General features: G+C 38.7%; 1 protein-coding gene across 2 annotated transcripts in view; it reads right to left on the bottom strand.

Moving 5' to 3' along the window:
• Abcd3 (ATP binding cassette subfamily D member 3) overlaps positions 1–21,606 on the bottom strand; it is a 54,559-nt gene that overhangs the window by 19,480 nt on the left and 13,473 nt on the right. The window contains exons 1-9 of one of the 2 annotated variants that reach the window (XM_032897393.1): positions 19,138–19,184; positions 17,398–17,434; positions 13,132–13,230; positions 12,172–12,260; positions 7,439–7,508; positions 6,102–6,199; positions 5,644–5,767; positions 3,685–3,741; positions 1,543–1,685 (exon numbers count right to left, since the gene is read on the bottom strand). In XM_032897393.1, the coding sequence (XP_032753284.1) occupies positions 1,543–1,685; positions 3,685–3,741; positions 5,644–5,767; positions 6,102–6,199; positions 7,439–7,508; positions 12,172–12,260; positions 13,132–13,230; positions 17,398–17,434; positions 19,138–19,142 (722 nt within the window). In that variant the 5' untranslated portion in view covers positions 19,143–19,184. Of the gene's footprint in view, positions 1–1,542; positions 1,686–3,684; positions 3,742–5,643; positions 5,768–6,101; positions 6,200–7,438; positions 7,509–12,171; positions 12,261–13,131; positions 13,231–17,397; positions 17,435–19,137; positions 19,185–21,606 lie in introns of those variants that run through there. The other variant, XM_032897392.1, reaches the window with a different exon arrangement.

Here is a 21,606-nt window from a genome sequence, read left to right as displayed (position 1 = left end):
CAGAGCCTCTGCAAAAGTCATAAACGCTCCAAATTGTAGAGCCATCTTTCTAGCCTCCACAATGTACTTCTTATAGCACCAGAACACAAATATCTACATAGAAGCTTAGACACGTTAAGTCTGTATGGGGGAGCTTGTGTGATGGCTAGGCAGCCCTGGAATGCAGGCCTGGCAAACTCAATTCTACAAGGTGGCAGGAGAGAACTGAGACCTCCATATATATGGGCACCGTTATGCACATGTGCACACCAGATATATAATAATCAAAGTGCACATGTAAAACCTCTGCATTCAGTACACTAAGGCAGGAGAATTGCAAGTTCAAAGCCAGCCTGGGTTACATAATAAGGCAAAGAAAGAAAAGTAAGACCCAAGAAAGAGTAAGATGATGGGAAAAGAGAAGGGGGGGGCAGGGTTTCTTAAAGAAACGTCAAGAAGCACTTTCTTCTTTTGTTTCTGGTGCTTGCAGCTTGTTTTTGCCATTCTAAGCTCACAGGCGTGAAGCAGAGGAAAGGGACGGTTACAGCACAGGGCAGAGCCAAGAGAGTACCAGCAAGAGCCACAGCTCCAATCCCGCTGTGCCCGACTGTGCTGTCCTAAGAGTCCTTACACGACACCACCAATGCCTCTACTCTGGGAACGTGTTTGTTGTCTAGTAAAAGGATACCACAAACACTTTTCACTAACTATACCCACTATCCCCCTGCCTCCCTAGAGCAAGAAACTCTACATAGAAAGTCAATAAAAGGAAGGGAAGAGCAACTATTAAAAGAATAATCTCCTAGGTAATTCTGTGGCTTCCTACAGTGTAGCCTACAAAATATTACATAAATACTAAAACCCTCAGAATTGACTTGAAGTTGGCAGATAGGTACAAGAAAATTTACAGAGCACCTTAGCGCCCGATGAAAACCTGAACCAGAGGCACGTATACAGTTAATCATCAGAACAACTCATTATCCATCTACAAGAAAAGAAGCTACAAATAACTTCCTAAAATCACATAGTTTATAATTAATGAGTAGAAATAGAAATGGATGGCTTCAATGGCTACATTTTTTTTCTTCCAATTTTAGATCTCGAAATGGTCCAGAATGCAGTTCTGGCCGCAGTCAATGGATCCTGAGGCTCAATGCCCAGCACTCCTCCTCCCCACAAAAAACTATCTGGAAAATCAGAATTATTAAACACTGCAAAACAGTCATAACTTTAAAATGTCTGTGGATAAGTTAAAGCAGAAGTTTCATTGAGTAAATACAAAAATTTGAATACTATCATGACTAAATTTTAAAAATGAAATTCACAGAGAATCAGTCAATAAAAAATATGAAGAAGTAAATCAAAGAAACTACACAGCTAATAAAGAGTACATGAACCATGCAGGATTTCTACTTTATAAAACTAATATTCCTCATAATGCTTATTTTCAAAACAAGTAAAAAACCCACTATTTCAGTACCTATATTGTTAGATGTCAATATAAATGACATCAATATCTACAAAAATAAAATTTCATTATTGTTCTAAACTATTTCTCCTTACCTATTAGTGATAAGCCGTGAATTAACGAATCTATATTCTCCTTCATACTTCTGCTCCATAATCGTCATCTTACCGATGGGTCTTCTGAGTCGAGTTAGGAATAGCCCAGAAACAAGCAAGTAGGCCATCATGCTTGCCGGGCCCTGTGGTTAACGGAGGAGAAAGATGCACAACACTCAAGGACACGGCAATAAAACCCACGTGTGAAGGGCTGTAAGGACCTGAAACCCAGAGAAGCTGAGCCTTGGCTTATTCCTCTCTCTTTCTTCTTTCCTGGAAAATCACATGCTAGTCTCCGCACCTCCACTGTCACCCCAACTCCATTAACTCCATCACCAACAACTGATCACCTAAAGCCTCTCACGGACTTACCTTCTGTCAACTAACATTGTTCTGCTGGAGCCCAAATTAACGTTCTCTCAAGAGTCCACAGCAATTCTCAGAGTGGTTTTACATTCTATTTGAATGTTAGCAGTCCTCTAGGTTCCTTCCTTAGATCTTGCCTCATTCTAAACTTAGACTTCCAGTATCTTTTCGGATACACTATATTACCGCCAAGTATGTAGCATGCATCCTCACCCAGGCGTCTATAGGTGCCTCAAGGGCAATCCTTACACAAGCTCTCAGCCCTTCCCTGCTGTGAACTATGCTTTTGTCTTCCATACGTTACAGCTCAGTAAATGACCCCACTGCCACTGGCTATTCTAAGAGGCTTCAACGAGTCCCAAAACGCCCTTAATTTCTACATTTTCTGCCCCAATCAAAACTGTTTTCCTGAACATGGCATTCAATGGAGCTGTTCTTACATCTGACAAGTTCAACATCTAATGGACATCTAAGAATGGCCTCAAAACAGCTCAGTCAGCTTCAATTCCTCCAGGCACACAACTCTTTTTTGGACACCCTCTAGTGGGCATTTCATGCTTCATTATCCCTGCCAGAATAACTACTTCTTTAACATACTGAAATCTCTGTTCTGTAGAAACGGACTCACCTTTTAGGGCTGGTACAATCTATATGAATATATGTACCAATATTTTTCAAAATCGTATTAGACTGATTCTACACATTTCAGTAACTATAGAAAAACAGCTGGAGGTGCTAACTGTATTTTTAAAATGTCAATGCAGAATTATACATATAAATATGTAAAATACCAGAAATATAAATTACGGTATAGAGACTAAAACATTAGGTCTGTTCCCTCTCTTATGGCGCAGTCAGTTACAGAATAATTACACCTGAGCACAGGGTAATAAAGAGAAAAACAGAAAATTCAAACAAAAGCAGAAAAACTAGGTAAATTATCAATTAACCACAAAATGAATAAAAAGACACACACATAAACATATATAGATATAGAAGACCAATATATTGTTACATGGTTTGCTATAAATATTTAAGAAAAACATTAAAATTATTCAAGTTAGATGTTAATGAGATTTAAAAAAAGTTCTTGTCACCACACATATCGGAGAAAAGAAAACAAGGCTCATGGGCTAGCCAACAATTTATCTTTATAAAATACTTCTGAAACTAGTATTTCATTCTGAATATACTGCTGATATTATTCTAAGTTTTTATTAAAATTAGTTGCTGCCGGGGGTTGGGGATTTAGCTCAGTGGTAGAGCGCTTGCCTAGGAAGCACAAGGCCTTGGGTTCGGTCCCCAGCTCCAAAAAAAAAAAAAAAAAATTAGTTGCTGCCGAATCTCTCTTTAACATTACTTTGCAACAATAAACACATGCATGTTCGGTGTATGCAATGCATGTTTAAATACTTCTGGTTATTATTTCTAGAAAAAAAAAAGCCAAATCAGGATACTTATTTTAGAGCCTCCAGTACAGCATCATTTTATAATCAGATCAGATTAGGTATAATATGAAGATGGTTTCAAGGTTAAAAAAAAATCCTAGATCTTCACACTGATCAAAACAGAGTATTGTAGATTTTTAAATGTGGAACAGAGGTAGCAAGACAGCTTAGTGGATAAAGAAACAAGGTTGAGTTCAATCCCTAGGATCCTACAAGGTGACAGAATAAAAAACTCCTACAAGTTGTCCTATAATATCCACACACATTCAAGTGTGTGTCTGTGTGTGCACACATATCCATACACACAAAAGAATAAAAATGGACTCACCTGAGCTCCAATTGCACTTGTTAACTTGAAAATATACAAAACTATGTCTAAAAATGGCTGTAAAATAAACATTAGAATATACAGAATTAGATCCGAGAACTAGCGTGCCTAGACTGACAACTAATATAAGATGTTAACTATAAAATGCAATTCAATATTTAATACATAATGTGTGGAACTCTCACTGTGTATAATAATTAGACTGTAACAGTGCTTAGATCAAGGAATATACAGAAATAAATAATTAAAGTTCTTAAGAAACTTGAAATGGAGATATTGAAAATGATGACTATTAACCATCAAGTTGGAGGAATACTCCTCAGCACAAGACAGCTCATCAGGATAACTACTCCCTCACACAGAAATATAAGTGTGTTAAACAAAATCACTTGAGTTATAAATCCAAATCTGCTTCATGTTCTTCTGTTCTGATACAACATCTGTAAAATGAGGGGCTCCCCAGCAATCACATGAAGGAAATCGTCCAGTGAGTCTATGAAGCTGTACTGCTACTCACTGAGAATCAACTGAACCAGCGTTTCAGAAGCAGCTGTACTCTAACCTTTTTCAAGGAACCCAGATTGCGTTTGTTTATTTGAAGTTAAATTCGTGAGTACTAATACAAACGTCTGACTTTATGAATTGGCTCACTCCAAGATGTATACTTCCCTTTCTCTTGCATATTATTAAGAAACAAATTACTTTAAAATTGTGCCAGGCGGTGGCGGTGGCACACTTTAATCCCAGCATTCAGGAGGCAGAGGCAGGCTGATCTAAGTTTGAGGCCAGCCTGGTCTACACAGTCAGTTCCCAGACAGCCAAGGCCAAGACAGAGAGACTCTGTCTTGAAAAACAAAACAAGACAAAACAAAACAAAGACAAACAAACAAACAAATAAAATTTCAACTGAAACATATATAAGGGTTATTGGCTAAAAATAATATTTATAATTTAAGTCAGGAATTAAATTCATGTTTAAAACAGAATGCACAATAGTACATAGAAAGATTATAATCAATTTCAGAATGTCTCGCTATTGTGGGTTTGACACTTTATGAGCTACACATTTGCTCAAGTGCCAAGAGGAAAGGCTATGTAACAGTTCTCTCAAAATTAGCCTTATAGATCTAATAATAATCCCCAAGAGAGAGGCGCTAGAGAAATGACTCAGTGGGTAAAGTGTTTGCCACGCACACCTAAGTCCTGATCTTCAAAACTCACATAAGAGCTGAACACAGAGAACAAGCATCTGTAATCTCTGCATGTTCCTCTCAGGAGATGAGAAACTGAGACCATAAATCACCAGAAGCTCGTGAGCCCCTAGCCCAGAAACAGCATTGAACAGTGAGAGACACTATCTCAAATGCAGGAGAGAGTAACCGACATCCAAAGCTCCAGGCCACGGCACCCGCCATGGAAACACATTCAACGCATGCATATATGCATCTGCGCACACAACACACATACACACACACACACACACACACACACACACACACACACACACACACACACACACACACACACACACACACACACACACACACCACACACGACTCACACTTACGCACACCTACACAGGCGTACATACACAGTTACTTTCTTCACATAGGATGATATTGAAAAAGAGAAACAGGAAGTCCCTTGTCTTATTTTATGAATGTATAATTTGAAATATTAATTAAAAGGCTAACTTGTAAGAAGTGCTAGAAGTAAACAGACAAGAACACTTGTCTGAAAGCAGGCCACAGAATTCTTATAAAACTTTTTTAAGACACTAATTTCTGACAAAAATAAGATTTTAAATTAGTTATGTAATTAAAATGATTATAGCTATCCTAATTTTCTTTTAAAAACATTCTTTATATGCTACGCCCTTCCACGCAATCAATTCTAAAACAAATTTGCTCAGATTCAAAATTCAACAATCTAACAAATTTTTTAAGTGGGTAAACTTACCTTACTAAGATTCGAATACAGATCAACTACACTGTTACAAAACTTTTCTACGTCTTGTGTGAGCAGCTGGTCTGGGTTTGCTATTCTGTTATCCAGGTTGCCCATTTTATAGTAGGTGAACGCTCTGAAATAGCAATTAGAAGGTGATTTAAAACACGTGACTCAGAAACCATGCATATTCATGTGCTACCCACAGCGCACACACACCAGGCTAGACATTCTAAGGACTGTCCTAACTTCTGTTAGCTATGGGGAAGCAAGCCCAGAGAAGGGTGACTTGGCAGCTAATGGTGGGAGTGCTAGGACTAGAGCCCACCACTAACAGATCACTCCCAGTGTATTCCTAATGCAAGAGTCATTTTCTTGAAAAACAGTCCAATAAACAAGAAAAAGTCTAGTATCATAAACACTGCTGCCCAATTTAAATATTTCTAATTTAAAAATAGAGTTTCACTTACTGGAGATACTCCTCATAGAGGTATCTAGTGAGCCTCACACGGAAGCACAGTTTGAGCTCATTTAACCCATACTTCAAGAAGTTATTAACCAGAGAGATCTAAAACAAACAAGTGAGTATTATTGGTTTTGCTTCAATTTCTACTTACTAAATTTTAATTAATTTATTTATCAGTTTCTGTATCTACAAGTTCTGATATTCATAACTCAGGTCATATTGCAATTCAGTTCTGTTTTATTTAGATTTTATAACTTCAAAAATAACAGGCAAAGTCACATGTACTTAACTACCCTATTTGGCCTCTTACTTGGAACTTAATTTTAAAATATTATTCTGAGACCCTTTCTAGGTAATCAGAAATGCAAATCTTTCCAATTTCTCCCTGATAGATACAAGTTCACACACTAGCATTTCTACCTTCTGCTCTCCTATCAACACTACAGCCTAGACAGTGGCTCCCAGTCATGATCCCTGTGGTTTTGTTTTAAAGTGTGAGTTTTATATGCTACTTTCCAGATTATTCTAGAAACACTTCACTAGTCTACCTCACAATTACATCAATCCTTCCAGTTTTGTTTAAACTAGCTTATTAAAATGTTCTTTTATACTGTTTCCAACTTTGATTCTTGTCACTTATTAGTTTCTCATTTGGAAGGTCTAAAAATTATGTATGCCCATCTGTGAGCTTTATTAAACTGAATTAATTAGATTTCTCAAGGAAACTTCTCTTTTCTCCTCCCAAACCTGGATATTAAAAGTCTTATAGGGCCTAGAAAATAAAAGTAGAGACCAAGGTAAGAAAACCACTTGGGTTTTAAGCTATACTAATTTCTAAATTAATTCAGAGAATAGACCCTAATTTAATAGTGTCTCCAGTCACAATTGTTTATGTTTTCAAATCAATAGTTCTGGGATGATCTGCCCATCTTACTCCCAATTTCACAATCTGGGAATGTTTTCAGTTGTCCCAAGTGGGAGAGGCGCTATTGCCACTTGAAAGAATGTGGTTAAGCACTGGAGAAACCTGGTCAGGAGAGCTTAAAGAAAAAAAGGAGAGAGAGAAAGGGAGAGAGGGGATGGATGGAAAGCAGAGAGGGGGAAAAACAAAGAAAAAAAACATACATGTGTGTGTGTATTACACACATACTAACATAAATAAAACCAAGCCAAACAAACTTTTAAAATGTTCTATTAAGTATAAAAGTTTACACTGAAAACATTAGAAGCTAAACTGCAAAATTTAACACAAATTAGAATTTAGTATCACAGATCTAGTTCACATTCAGGATTTAATGGGTGTCGAGTTCTCAGAGAAGGGTTTTAGAGAAGTGCACTTACAAGAGGCATGGCAGCGATGAAGTTGAATAAGTATCTCTTGAAATCTTTACTGCTACGACCAATGATGCCACTGCGAACCACCACATGCAATGCATTAGTTGCAAAAGAAGCCAAACGTAACCGCAGAAAACCTAGAGCTCTATAACCAGTCCTGGGGGTTCTACCGACTTGTTATGTAATGAGGAAAAACTGAAAAGAAATCTTACAAACATGTTAACAGGTTTTGAGACATTTTAACAACTTGCTTGAACTTGGCTGCAGATGTCAAGATGAAGAAAAAGGTAACCAAGGGCTACAGGTGTGCGGCAGAAGGAGAACATGTGCTTCGTTAGCATGTGCGAGATTCTGGGTACAACACCCAGGAATTCCGGTAAATTACAGATTAAACCAAAGGACTATTTGTCTGTTTTAAATATTTTAGCTTCCTTGATTCTCACTGGAGTGATCTAGTTAGTGGTGGTGGAAAGCCTTCCTCAGGCAGCTGGGAAGGGAGAGAGAAAACAGTGTAGGCTTTGTGGATCCAAGGCTTTCACCAGTGGAGTACAAGTAACCAAGACAGCCTGACTAGACTCTAATAAAGCTTTGCCTAAAAACAAAAACTATGGTGTGTGCCCATGTTTAATCCCAGCCCTCAGAGGCAGGCAGATTCTGTGAGTTTGAGACCAGGCTGGTCTACATATTGAGATTCAGGTCAGCTAGGACTACATACTGAGACCTTATCTAAAAAGAAAAAGAAAAAAAAAATTAAGGTGAATAATGAAACCTAACCAGTGGGTGCTGGCAGCCAATCCTGAGACTGGCTGGCACATGAGAGAAGTACCAAAATCAGTCTGTAACAGCTTCAGGTCCCTCGACACAGTTCAACAAAAGCAGTCTCTTTATCTGCTTTTTGTCTGTTTTATGCATTTACCTGCTTTTAAAGTGCATATTAAGGATCCAAACCAAGGGTCCCCTACTTTATTTAAGGGTTTGCGGGCTGGGCTGCAGACATGGCTCAGCCACAGAGCACTTGCTGTGCCTGCAGAGGACTCAGGTTTAGTCCAGCGCCCACACAGCAGCTCACAACTGTGTAACTCTCTTCTAGCCTCTGCAAGCACTAGGCATGCATATGGTGTGCACGCACTCACGCAAGCAAAACCCATATACATAAAATAAAAATAAATTCTAATAAGAGTCTGAAGGCCGGGGCTGGAGAGATGGCTCAGCGGTTAAGAGTGCCCGACTACTCTTCCAGAGGTCCTGAGTTCAATTTCCAGCAACCACATGGTGGCTCACAACCATCTGTAATGGGATCTGATGCCCTCTTCTGGAGTGTCTGAAGACAGCTACAGTGTACTTATATATAATAAATGAATAAATCTTTAAAAAAAAAAAAGTCTGAAGGCCATTATGATATGAGCATAGAGTGTGTGTGTGTTTGTGTGTGTGTGTGTATATGTATATATTAATATATATTTAATATATATATTAAAGAGATCTTGTGTGATGTGACCGAATTTTCTTTTCAGAGGATTTTTATTAATATTCCCAAATGTAATTTTATAACTATTAGATATATCACAAATATATCTATATATTGAGAACATGCATAATATGTATATTGAGAAACACTTCAGCAACTTGCCTAGATCTCCTAAATAGCTGACTGATATATGATAAGGTAATAATTTAATTTTTATTTAGGAGGAGGTAATTTTGGTAAAATCTGGATTAAACAAAGCTATCAAACATCATTACCAAAGAGCTTTTCAAAGATTTTAATATATAAAAATCAAAAAGGGCTTTACAGCATGCTCTATTTTCTTGACAAAACTTTTAGGAATTATTACCTTATACCAATGGAAAAAAATAAACAGACAATTTTTCCTCAATTCTTGATTAAATGGAAATACTGGCCTTTAAAAAGCTGAACTACAAGGGAAAAAAATGGAACAGTACAAAGGCATTGTTTATAGCAATGATTCTATTATAAGAAGTAATTAGGGCACTACAAAAAATTAAACAAAACAAAAAACCTTGTAAGTTTCAGTTACAATTGAATCAAACTACAGAAAACCAACAAGCTTTATTAGCATTGCCCAAGCTGTGAAAGACCTGAAACTACACAGAGCATGTGGTACTGCGCATGCCAGCCATCGCTGTGCACTCTTTACCAATGGAGTAGCTGCTATGAACTTAAAAAATGATTCCTTGAATAAAGCCACACTTCTGCGTATTATTCCACTGCAAAAGAAAGATAGTTAAGAAAGAATAATCAAGTCACTGCTACTCCAGCAGATCCAAGGACATCTATGAAAGATGGTCTGGTACTATAAAAGCAATGCCTGTAACAAGAGATGCGAAAACTACATCCTTCGGTTGGACAGAGCACACAGTTAGGGAGGATCCTGGTCCACACTGGCCTCCATCACTGGTTCCATCCCTACTGATGAATTTGTCCATTCTACACACTTCTCAGCCATTACTAACAACTAAGCCTTAAATGTGAGAAAATGAAACGCAGCACAGTAATATCACTAACAAATTTCTTGGAACACTAAACCTACTTCAAAGAGCCAAAAAGGAAAAGGCAAATTCATCCACAGTGTAACTAATATTGAGACAAAAGTAGTACTAATTTTTCAAATAAAATTGTCCTGCATTATTGTCCTGCAATATTTAAATTTTTTTAAGAAACTAGTAAGTATTTGTACTTGGCCAAGCATCAAAGTCCCACATATGACTGCAGCTCAAAACCTGCACGGCATAGGAAGTTGTTTTAGTGACTTTCTAGTGGCATGAAGATGCCTAACAGAGAGAAGTGGCAAAGGCTACTGAAACCTCAAAGCCTGCTCTCAGTGAAAAATTATTAACGTTTTTATTGTATTTCATTTTAGACAGGGTCTTGCAGCAGAGTACAGGCTGGCCCCAACTGTGCAGTCCTCCTGCCTCAGACTCTGTAAAGCTGAGATTACAGGTATATGCCATCACATATTACGTTAACTCCAAAAGAATTGTTTAAAAAAAAAAAACTCCGAGAAAACTGTGGAAAAGAATTTTTTTCAGTTTTGAAATTAAAATTTAAAATGAAATACTAGGCTAACAGAATTATAAATTGGCTTATATCCATCATCATCAATTAAATTACAAACCGCCTAGTCTTGGCAATGCATTTTTCTATGTTACTGAGTATATAGAAAATAAATTCAATAAAAAATAGATACCTAGTACATAAAAATTACTGAATTTCTAATATCTGAAAGGAAAAACATTTAAGAATATAATATTTCAATTTTACTTTCCCTTCTCAGAAAAAGACTATGTTTACCAAAACGAGAAAGTAACAGGGAAATATAACAATAAAAGATTCAGGCACACCGAAACCACAGGGACACAGGATGGGGTGAAAACAGGAATGCAAAATTAAGACTGTAAAACTGCGCAAGTGTGTGCTTGGCAATATTACATTACATATGATATATACTGTGGAGATTTTAGATTACTGTGGAAAACCTTACGCTGAGTCAGAACAATGGGCAAACAAAACCTGTAACTAATAAACGGCAGAACAAGCAAGAAACTGTTCACAAGACCAACTATAAAGCACAGTCTGTAGCCGCATTCCAACAATACCCAGTGTCACACAACCGATAAATCCTGACAACCAAACACTGCAGAGTGTCACCACGGAGACAAGCACAAGCGACTTCTCTCCTTCCAAAGCAGGGAACAAACGCACTCTAAAGCCACAGAGCCTTCAAAAAGGGCTCACATCCACTCAGAGAGATGTGTGTTGAATTTAAAAGCCTACATAATTTACCCATACGTGTTTACATAGGGCTTTTATCTTAAGCAAACATCCTTTTGCACTTTCCTACAGAAATGAGTCACAGGCATAAAGCATGCATCCTACAAATCAAGGATTTATAAATGAAAAATATTATTTTAAAAGATTTCAAAAGTGTGGGTACATTATCCAAAAAGTTACTGTAAATCATTTTTTTTTTTTTGGTTCTTTTTTTCGGAGCTGGGGACCGAACCCAGGGCCTTGCGCTTCCTAGGTAAGCGCTCTACCACTGAGCTAAATCCCCAGCCCCTACTGTAAATCATTTTAAGAGATATGTGATAAAACGCAGCATTCTATAAAACAATTCCAATAATGTTCACTTTATCATTCGTAATATAGTAATAGTAAATTCATTAACAGACAAAGGAGTTGCAACAATCTGAAACAGCCCAACTGCCATTTTACAACTTTAAGTTGTAGTGATTAAGATAATGTTGGAAATATAATAAAAACCATGAAAAAATTAACTTTAGAATAAGAAAAGTCTGGGGTTTTTTCTTTTAATACAGCACACTCCATATGACTCACTAAATGTTTTGATATTTTCCTCCAAATTATCTTATTAATTTTAGACACTGATAGTTGCCTGCTCTTTTAAGCTTTTGTACTAGCACCTGTTACACCGCACCTTAATTTTTGGGTTACTTGTCTTTACCCTTTTACACAATGTCAGCTCAGCAAAGCCTGATACAGAATGTCTCCTGTTCACTGGTATAGATACCACATCACAGTGCCTGACATAAGGAAATACCCCGAAAACTTTCTATAGATGAACCACACATGACTGGACTTCGGCATATTTTATTCACCCTCCTCTGCTTTGTTTGTTTTGCTTATAACAACAATGCTTAAATACAAGGCAAACTACTATTTCACACAAGAAAAAAGGTGCTGAACACGTACGTACCTTTCAATTAGTGTGCCATTTTGAATCATCCAAACATCACAGTATGTTCGAGATACCAGCATAACAGCAATAAGTATCAAGTACCCTGTCTAAAATAAACCAGAAAAAGTACACTAAATGCATTTCAGAATGTTAAAAGAAACAGTAACTTGCTGAAGCTTTTGGTCAGATTTTAGAATTTTATTCTAACAATATTTATTTTATCTGTAATAAATTCTAACAGAGCTTAAAGGGAACTTAAAATTATAACATATATGTTAAAGGCCTTATAGAGCATTTGACTAACAATCTCATTTAGAATTCAAAGGTAAGTAATTCACAGTTAATGGCAGAAACTAAATAGGAACTTGAGATTTTTCTAGCTTGGTATATTGTGACTTTCTTATTTATTTTATTATGCTACTTTAATAAAGAACACTGTAATAATTACTGCATTAACTAAACAATAAGCCATGGAGCTTAAAATTTTGTACAAACTGAGTAAATGAGGCTCAATTTGTTAAATAAAAAGTCTTTAATACTGTCTGAATTTCTCAGGGCTTTCAACTGGAGCTTTTAAGGCAAAAGTTATACAAGAAAAGAAACAAGTTCCGTTAAGCAGAGCTCTGTGGAAGAGAGGAAGGGAATGTCTAGAATAGCTAATGTAGCTGTGGGCTGAGAACACATTTAACAAACCAAGGGCAACAGGAGAGGGCAACAGCTAAGGGGAAAAGACGGAAACCACATGAAGCATGCAGTGCTGACCCAGCAGGTCCATATAACAAACAATCATCATACAGTAGGTAAAATGGTGTTAGGGAGTGACAAATGCTACATCAGCGATATTGGTGATCATTCAGACACGTATGTAATAGTCTGCCTTACCTGCACAAGAACATCTTACTGAACTGCTATGACTGATCATTCCAGTCATGAACATGCAAAGTTGAACATTCAGTATTATACTTTCTGAAGACTTACCTCTTTACAAAATGTTCTAGGGACCATAATTTTTAGGATCTGTGAGAGCCTTGATAAAAACACTTTGTCCACCACAGCTCGCTCTTTCTTTCCTTCTTTCTACATGTAGAGAGAGAAAAAACCTTATTAAGATGATAGCTACATCAAATGCAGTGTTTAAAGAGCTGTGGCAAGATGGCGGCATCAGTACAGTGATTACAGAGCCGGTTAAGATGGCGGCATCAGATGCAGAGTGATCGCAGGGCCGGCCACACTGCAGGTAACTGCAGACAGCTATGAAGATAGATGGCTGAATTTACAGCGTACAAGTGAGCAGCTCTCCATATTCAAGCAGATTCCAAGAAAATGAGATTACCTAACAGGTGAGAAGAGAAATGAGGTGCTCTCTGAGAGAAGAGGAAAAATCAAGTGAAAGCAAAGACAGGCTTTTGACCCTTTTTTTTGTCCTTTGTCAAGGGACAAGGTGGCAGTGTGGCTATAGCGCTGAGCTGGTTTTGCAGTGACAGGGTTGAACCCAAGACTTCATGCACGGTAGGCATGGACCCCACACGCTACTGCCCTGCACCCTTAGCCTCCACTTCTTAATAAATACAAACTTTTTTTTTAATCCTAGACATGATTTTCCCTAATTTTAGAGACGTCTACTGGGCAGTGCTGGCTCACACCACCTGTCCAGCACTCCGGAGGCAGAAGCAGGTGAATCTCTTGAGGTTTAGGCCAGCCTGGTCTAGAGAGTTCCAGGACAGCAGGGGCTATACAGAGAAGCCCTGTTTAGAAAACAAAAAAACAAAAAACGAAAGGGAGGGGGAAGCCTACCTTCTGGCTTACTAGATTTATCACTTAATGTTTTCAGTATACAATCTGTGGATTCTTACTCATAAGTTCCTAAGCTCTTTACCATATATTCAATTCATTCCTAGTAAGGGGAACACAGACAAAAGTAAATTAACGAGTAATTACAGATCGACTAGCTGAAGTCATGAGAAAGAGTAATTTGGACAGGGAGACACAGAAAGATCTCCACATTGAAAGTGACAAAGTGGAGAAAGGTATTAAAACACAAAGCACAGCAAGTCTGCGTGCACACACCCAGTGCTGGGAAGGCCACTGGAGTGCACACTTGGCATCAAGATCTGGAGAAAGAACACAGATGACAAAAGGTAGGGGTGCCTACCAAAGGACCTAAAGGACGTAGAAGGATCACAAATTTGTTGTCAGGACAGAGATTTGAGATAAGATAATGGCTCCTCCCTTAGAGATTTGTTTTCAAAGGTTTAAGAAAACAGAACTACAACCTTCTACAAAGCTGAGGGCAAAGCGGCATCTACAGTTTTGGTAGGACTTCTCCTTTAAGGAGAGACAAACCAAAACAACCACAAGCTACCCCAAAACACATCCTTCCCAGCCCTTTCCAGACCCCCAGTCAACCATGGGCTGAAAAAAGAGAATCATCTCGCTCAAGTTGTCCTTCTAATTGCATCCCTCTTTAAAACATCACTAGTAGGCACAGTGGTGCCTGCCTCTAAACTCAGGAGGCAGAGGCAGACAGCTCTCTGTGAGTTCAATGCCAGCATGGTCTATATAGCAAGTTCCAGGCCAGCCACGGGTACAAAGCAAGACCTTGTCTCAAATAAAAAATGAAGGTGGGGGGAGAGTGGCCTTGATGGAAAAATATAAGTTTTGCTACAATTGGATAGTCACAGTGGACAAAGAGACAGAGAGAAAGGGTGGGGCTTAAGAGATGTAACAAGGCAATAATCACTTTGGTGCTTATTAGTCAACTCTAGAAATAATTTTGAAGAAGAAAAAGAAAGCAAATTAAACTTGTATGTAATAGCCTATATGATAAAGTATACTATATAAGAATCACGTTCAAAACTATACTAATAGTACAGATGTTAAAGCCAACAAGCTGACACAAGGATAAATACCATTTATCTGATAAAATGTCAACTTGTTACTACATAACCCCAAATTCCATACTAAGTTATAGACCATCGTGTGTGTGTGTGTGTGTGTGTGTGTGTGTGTGTGTGTGTACACCTCTCCACTTAAAACTGGTACATTCCCAGCTGCATTACTCACAAGGTTTATGTGTGTGTTAACAATATAAAAATCTGTTAGATGGTGATATAACCCACATGACAAACTACTACCCAGCATAAAGGGAAATAAAATATGGATATAGTAAAACTTGAAATAAAATATAGATACAGTAAAACTTTAAATACAATATGGATACAGTAAAACTTGAAGAAACCCCGAAAACATCATGCTAAGGGAAAGGCCTACAGGACTATACATATTAAAGAATTCTATTACTATTAAATGCCCCAGAGCAGGCAAATCAATAGACAAACAGTAGATCCGTGGTTGCCAGGGGTCGGGAAATGAGGGTAACAAGGAGTGAGTGCTACTAGGCATGGGATTTAAGGGGAGGGAGTGAACTTAACAAAACTTCTTTTTAAGTTGTTGCCCCTTTTATTGTTGATTTTATCTGACTGGCTATAAGGGGAACATATTCCTTTAACTCTGACTGAGACACGCAAGCTGAGCCCAGGTCATCATTGCAGCCACAAGGACAGTCAAGGTCATGGCCTGCTTCTCCTGTGCAAACTCGTCACACTCTAATTACTCTCAGGATAACTAAGTAATGGGAAGAGGCCATTTTCCTTTAAACTTATAGGTACAATGGACAGTACATGATTTCGAGAATAATTGACTTTGTTAACCTTAGGATACAACTATATACTAAGACCATTATTTTAAAGAAATAGATCCTTACAAGACCAAACTAATTCCTAGACCATGTGATTGGTTTAGCTTTCTTTTTCTTTTTCTTTTTTTTTCCTTCATTGAACAAATGCTCACCATGATGTTTCAATAGCAAGGCTGATGCTGTGCATATGAAAGCTGCTATTTGCAAGGTACTACATCTAAAACCTGCGGGACCAATCAGAGTGGTTGCTATTCCAATTAAATGATCAGGTAACATCACAACACCGTGGGGTATAGCACTAAGACCCCATTAAGTTTCTGTTTAACAGTCAGAGGCCCCACACTGTCCCTGTCTTCTCATCATGTTTAAGTGAACTCTATGACGGAAAGGGGAACTTTCAGACACCAGCAGCTTCGGGATATGGCCGTATCCCCGAGACCCTCCGCTCTGAAGGCATGTGCAACTTGGGATATCTTTCTGGACCTGAAGGTTGACCACAGCTTTAGTGTGATGATCTTTAATATAGAACTTTTTGTAAGCCAAGTAACCAAGTGTAGCTGTCCCAGCAGCAAAGGTAGCAGCTGTGACCACTCAGCTGGCAAGCTGAACTGGAGCTGAGGCACACGGTGTGGTAGGGGGAGAGCTCAGATGGGCACTGGGGGACTGTGGAGACCCACATGGGCAAGATGCACTTCGGGGCTCACTCAGTACCACCGATAAGTTTAAGAGAGTGGTAACGGCCACTCAATTCTATGATAAATATACAAATAACTATTGGACTTAAATGATGACTATTAAAATAAGGAGTGTAAATAAAGCTACTATTTAAAAACTTAATTGGTGAATACAGAATTAGAGGATCTGTGATCAGAAAGATCAAAAGATACGTACAGATTATAATTTACCAATAATGTGAACAACAGTTATAACTAAATAAATAGTATCAATGTTAGGTTGAATATTAGCAATATGGTGCTCACATCAAGTAATTTAACAGTGTTGATGTATTTCATGCTAGTTAAAACCTCCTTTGGGTAACTACACTCTACTTTAAGAACAATGTCTAAGGAACTTTTAGGATAGGTCCAGAGGCATGTGTACAGACGTGTAAAAGATAAAAATGGTGTGATATAATAAATATTTAAAGAAAAGTTTCTAATCATAGTGGTACATATGTTAAACTCTGCACTGAGGAGGCTGAGGCAGGAGGATGAAGGGTTTAAGGCCATCTTAGATTATACATATAGTGAGATCCTGTCTCAATAAAAGGGAGAAAAGCAAAGTTCCACAGCCAGCAAGCCATCATGGGCCAATCTAGTAACAGTCTCCTCAGAAGAGTGTTTCCAGTGAACAGATACAAGTAATACTAGAAGACACTCGGCAAGACTCCTCAGAGAGAACTCCTCTAATGGAATCTTATATGTAGTCGAATGGAAGTGAGATTTTTAAAACTTGTATTCTAACTCTAAAAGTCTGACTATTTTACCCAACAAAATTGATTAAATAATGCAAACCATCCCCAAAAGTAGGTCATTTAAAATTTTTACCTCATTATTCTGTAATGGCGGTTTTCCACTTTTCTTACTGCAAAGGAAAAATAAAAGAGCTTTACTTTATTTGTTATATGCTTCCATAATTAAAATTATTCTAAGATGTCAAAAATTATAAAATTCCCCAAATGGTCATTTTCCTTTCTCATAACCAAGAGGCGAAAGTCACTCAGTAAGGAGTTCATATGCCTCTTTACAGGTTGAGCGCCCGCTGCATGAAATGCTTAGGCCCAGAAGTGTTTCAGATTTCATAGTTTTTAAAAATTTGGAATATTTGCTATATTCATTACATTTATCAGATACAAAAACCCAGGGTGCTCAAAGGTTTAATTATTTCAGATAATTTCAGGGCAGACATGTTTAATTTGTACTAAGTATTGTTTAGAGAAAGGAATCATTAAATGTTAGGTTACTAGTATTATAAACAGATGGTGGTGGTGGTGGTGGTGGTGGTGGTGGTGGTGGTGGTGGTGGTGGTGGTGGTGGTGGTGGTGGTGGGTGAACTCCCACATATCATGTATACTTTTTTCTGTAAGTCTTCCCACAGAATGGTGAAAATCTGCCTGTCCATTCTTGAATCAAGGCTTGGCTACATTAACTGTTAGCCAGTGAGATTTTAACAAGGTGAAACAGAGCCACATGTGCTTAAAACACCTTGGGGTAGGAGGAAGGGCTCAAGTGTTGAGGCCTGGTCTTTTACTGACTAACTGCAGCTCCCAAGATGAGAGAGTCTGCAGTAGGCTCAAGTGAGCTATGTAACCTTGCCCCCAAGTTATTTCTGACTGGTAAATAAAGATGCTGTCAGTCAATAGTTAGGCAGAAGAGACACAGGCGGGGTGGTGGTGGTGGTAGTGGTGATGGAGGTATTATTTTAGGCCTCCCAGGCTTGGGGGATCAGAAGAGAACCAAGAGGGGAGAAAAGTGGAGGGGGAAGAGAAAGTCGCCATGGGTTAGGTGAGTCATGAATACATGGCCCTGAGGGCTGGCGAATTTGAGTTAAGAGCAGCCCAGATGAAAGACAGTAAGTAATAACTCGGGGTTATCGATAGGAAAGTAGATTCTAATAGTACAGAGGGTAGATATCTACCCAGCCCTTGTGCTGTTTAAGGCTTATTATAAAGGCCATCTGTGTCCTTTATCTGGGAATTGAATGATCAAAGCGAGGTAGAAACTCTGGACTGGAATTAAAAATCTTTACAACACCCAAGGGAAGATTTACTTTGTCTCAGTTTCAGAGGCTGCAGTCCACCCTGACAGCAGAGCGGCACGTACCATAAAGACCATGAGAGACCTGAGGCAGGAAGCTGCCTTCTGTCCCTTTACCCCACTGAAGCTCGTGTGCGCCATGTGTGTGCACGTGCATGCGTGTGTGCAAATATGGTGGTGCTTGAAGGCAGGTCCAGCTAATTAATGAGTCTCCTCTAGAAACACCCTCACAGACAGTCCTGCATTCTAGGTTCTCTGAGTGTTTCTCATGTGACAACTGAGAGTAGGCATCACACTAGAAGAACCTTTCTACTTCTGACACGCTCAGAATCTGTACCCCTCCATCACATGAGTGACTAAGCGACGCAGGTATCTATGAGTCTGTCACACCCACATTACAGGTGAGGACAGTCACTGGGAACAGTAGCCCAGGATTACTAGTCCATGTTACCACTCCACAAAGCACCATCCGCCTGGCTCACACCCTGTTTATAACACACTGTCCCTGGACTCCTTCAGCAAGACACTAACCACATTTTAAATTCCTGTTTGTGACTCTCCTTCCAGTAAAGAGGTCTGATGAGATGAGAAGTTAATGCAGCATGGTTTCTCTGAAGTTAAAAGTATAGCATACTGGCAATATGGACTCTGTATCCATGAACAGAAGGGGAAAAGCAAGTTTAGGCAGAACTCAAACAGATCTAACACTCGGATAGATATTCTGTGGTAGTTTGAATGAGAACCATTCCCTATAGTTTTGGGCATTTGAACACTTGTTCAAAGTTGTCTTGGTCATGACATTTTATCACAGGACTAGAGAAAAAACAAAGACATGTTCAAAGTAAGTACTGTAAAATGCTGTGTGATGAACTGAAATGTCTTTACACTTCTGCACTGCTCAGACTTATCCAAAGGTATGCTGTTCTTGTTAAGTCAGACCTGGGGATTCGTGTGTGTGAAGCAGACCCTAAACACAGGCCAGGGTGGGGGGAGAGCCCTGCACACATTCCTCAGAGGAGGAATAAGAAGGAGTCTCTCCGTTGCACATCTCCAAGTCTTTTGCAGGGGCTGTGTATATGTAACTCTCTTATGTAGACGCCTCTCTGAGCTCAATCTGTGCATTCATTTTCACCATCACCAAACCAAGCAAAACTAGAAAGACAAACCTAACTCCAAGTCAAAGAATAGTTTCTAGGGGTTTTTTGTTTGTCTGTTTTTGTTTTGTTTGTTTCGAGACAAGGCTTCTTTGCGTCGCCCTAGCTGTCCTTGAACTCACTCTGTAAACCAGGCTGGCTTCGAGCTCACAGAAATCTGCCTGCCTCTGCCTTTGCCCCTTCAGTGCTGTTATTAACGGTGTGTGCCACCACCACCTGGATGTCTCATTTTTAAAAGTGCTCAAGTTGGGGCTGGAGAGAGAGACCAGCAGTTAAGAGCACTGACTACTCTTGCAAAAGACCCAGGTTCAGTTCCCAACACCCAGGACGGCTCAAAACTGTAACTCCAGTTCCAGGGGATCTGGTGCCCTCCTCTGGCCTTCATGGGCACAAGGCATACATGTGGTGCACTTATAAACATTCAGGCAATGCACTTATAAAATATAAATATAAAATGTAAAAACACTTAAAATAAAATAAAAATACATAAATCTTTAAAAACAGTACTTAGGGTTGTTGTTTATAATTTAAGTGTATATATAATAGGATTGTTTAAAACACGTTACAAACTATAGAACTGTTTCAAAGCAGATATCAGAATAACAGAAAATATTTGCAACCATTCATTTAGTAAGGAGTTGGCATTCAAAGCATGTTTTTAAAAGGCAGGAAAACAAATAATTCAAATATTAGCCAACAGTCAATACTCAAAAGCCATATGAGTATCAACTGGACACATCAAAACATGTTCAACTGTATTTATCAACAAAACGCAAATTATACAGTGAGAGCTGGATTAATGGCCCAGCATTGGAAAGTATTTGCTGCTCTTTCAAAGGGCCTGCACTCACTTTTCAGAGTCTACATCAGATGGCTCATAACAACCTGTAACGCCACTTCCTATGGCTTCCCCATTTACCTGTTCAAGATATGGTACACATAAGCTCACACAGGTACACACATAAATAAAAAGCAGAATGAATAAATACTTTTTACCTGTTACAATGAAATATACCTAACACCTAATAGGATCACTATTACCAGAGAAGCAAAAGATAGCAATGTTGGTAAAGACGGACAGAAAAGGGGATTCATGTACAGCTGGCAAGAACGTAACCAGGGTTATTAAAAAGAAAACACACATTCCTCAAAATTAAAGTAGAATTCTTACCACTTGATCCAGCAATTCTACTTGTGGGTATATAATCCAAGAAAACAGAATTAGAATTCTGAAGAAGTACCTGTACTTTCAGGCCCACCCCCAAATCAACTCTCCCCATGCCCCCATGTCCATGGCCAAACAGCTCTCACCATGACTTTCTTCCTCAAATTTCCACAGCATTCTGTTTAGAGCATGTAGCTAATATTAATCTCATTTGACCTAATGTACAATCCACAGAAAACCTGTCAACCTTAAGCAATAAGTATCCAAGAGCTAGCTCTTCAGAAAATAAAGCACCAGGTAATCTAAAGTAAAGGAAGAATACAGGCCAGGTAAGGCTGTGCCTGCCTTTTAATTCCAAGACCATGGAGACTGAGGCAGGACCAGGAAGCCAGCCTGGAGTTCACAGTGAGGCCCTCCCTCAAAATTAAAAAAGAGGAACGCAAAAGCACAAGACAGACAGATACACAGACAGACACACAGACACACAGACAGACACACATGCTCGCGCGCGCACGCACACACACACTCACACACACACACAGTTTCTGTCTCTGGATATCTTATAAAGTAATTTAAAAACTTGAATGAAATGTCTAATTTTCTAGTAAAACATAAATTTCCAAAACTGATCACCTACTCAGGAGGGAGATAAAGAAAAAAAGCAATGGATTGGAAAGATGA

The sequence above is a fragment of the Rattus rattus genome, chromosome 3 (genome assembly GCF_011064425.1).
Source record: "Rattus rattus isolate New Zealand chromosome 3, Rrattus_CSIRO_v1, whole genome shotgun sequence".
Taxonomy (NCBI): Eukaryota; Metazoa; Chordata; class Mammalia; order Rodentia; family Muridae; genus Rattus; species Rattus rattus.
Note: the sequence above shows the minus strand (reverse complement) of the source record. Positions and strands in the feature narration are given on the sequence as shown.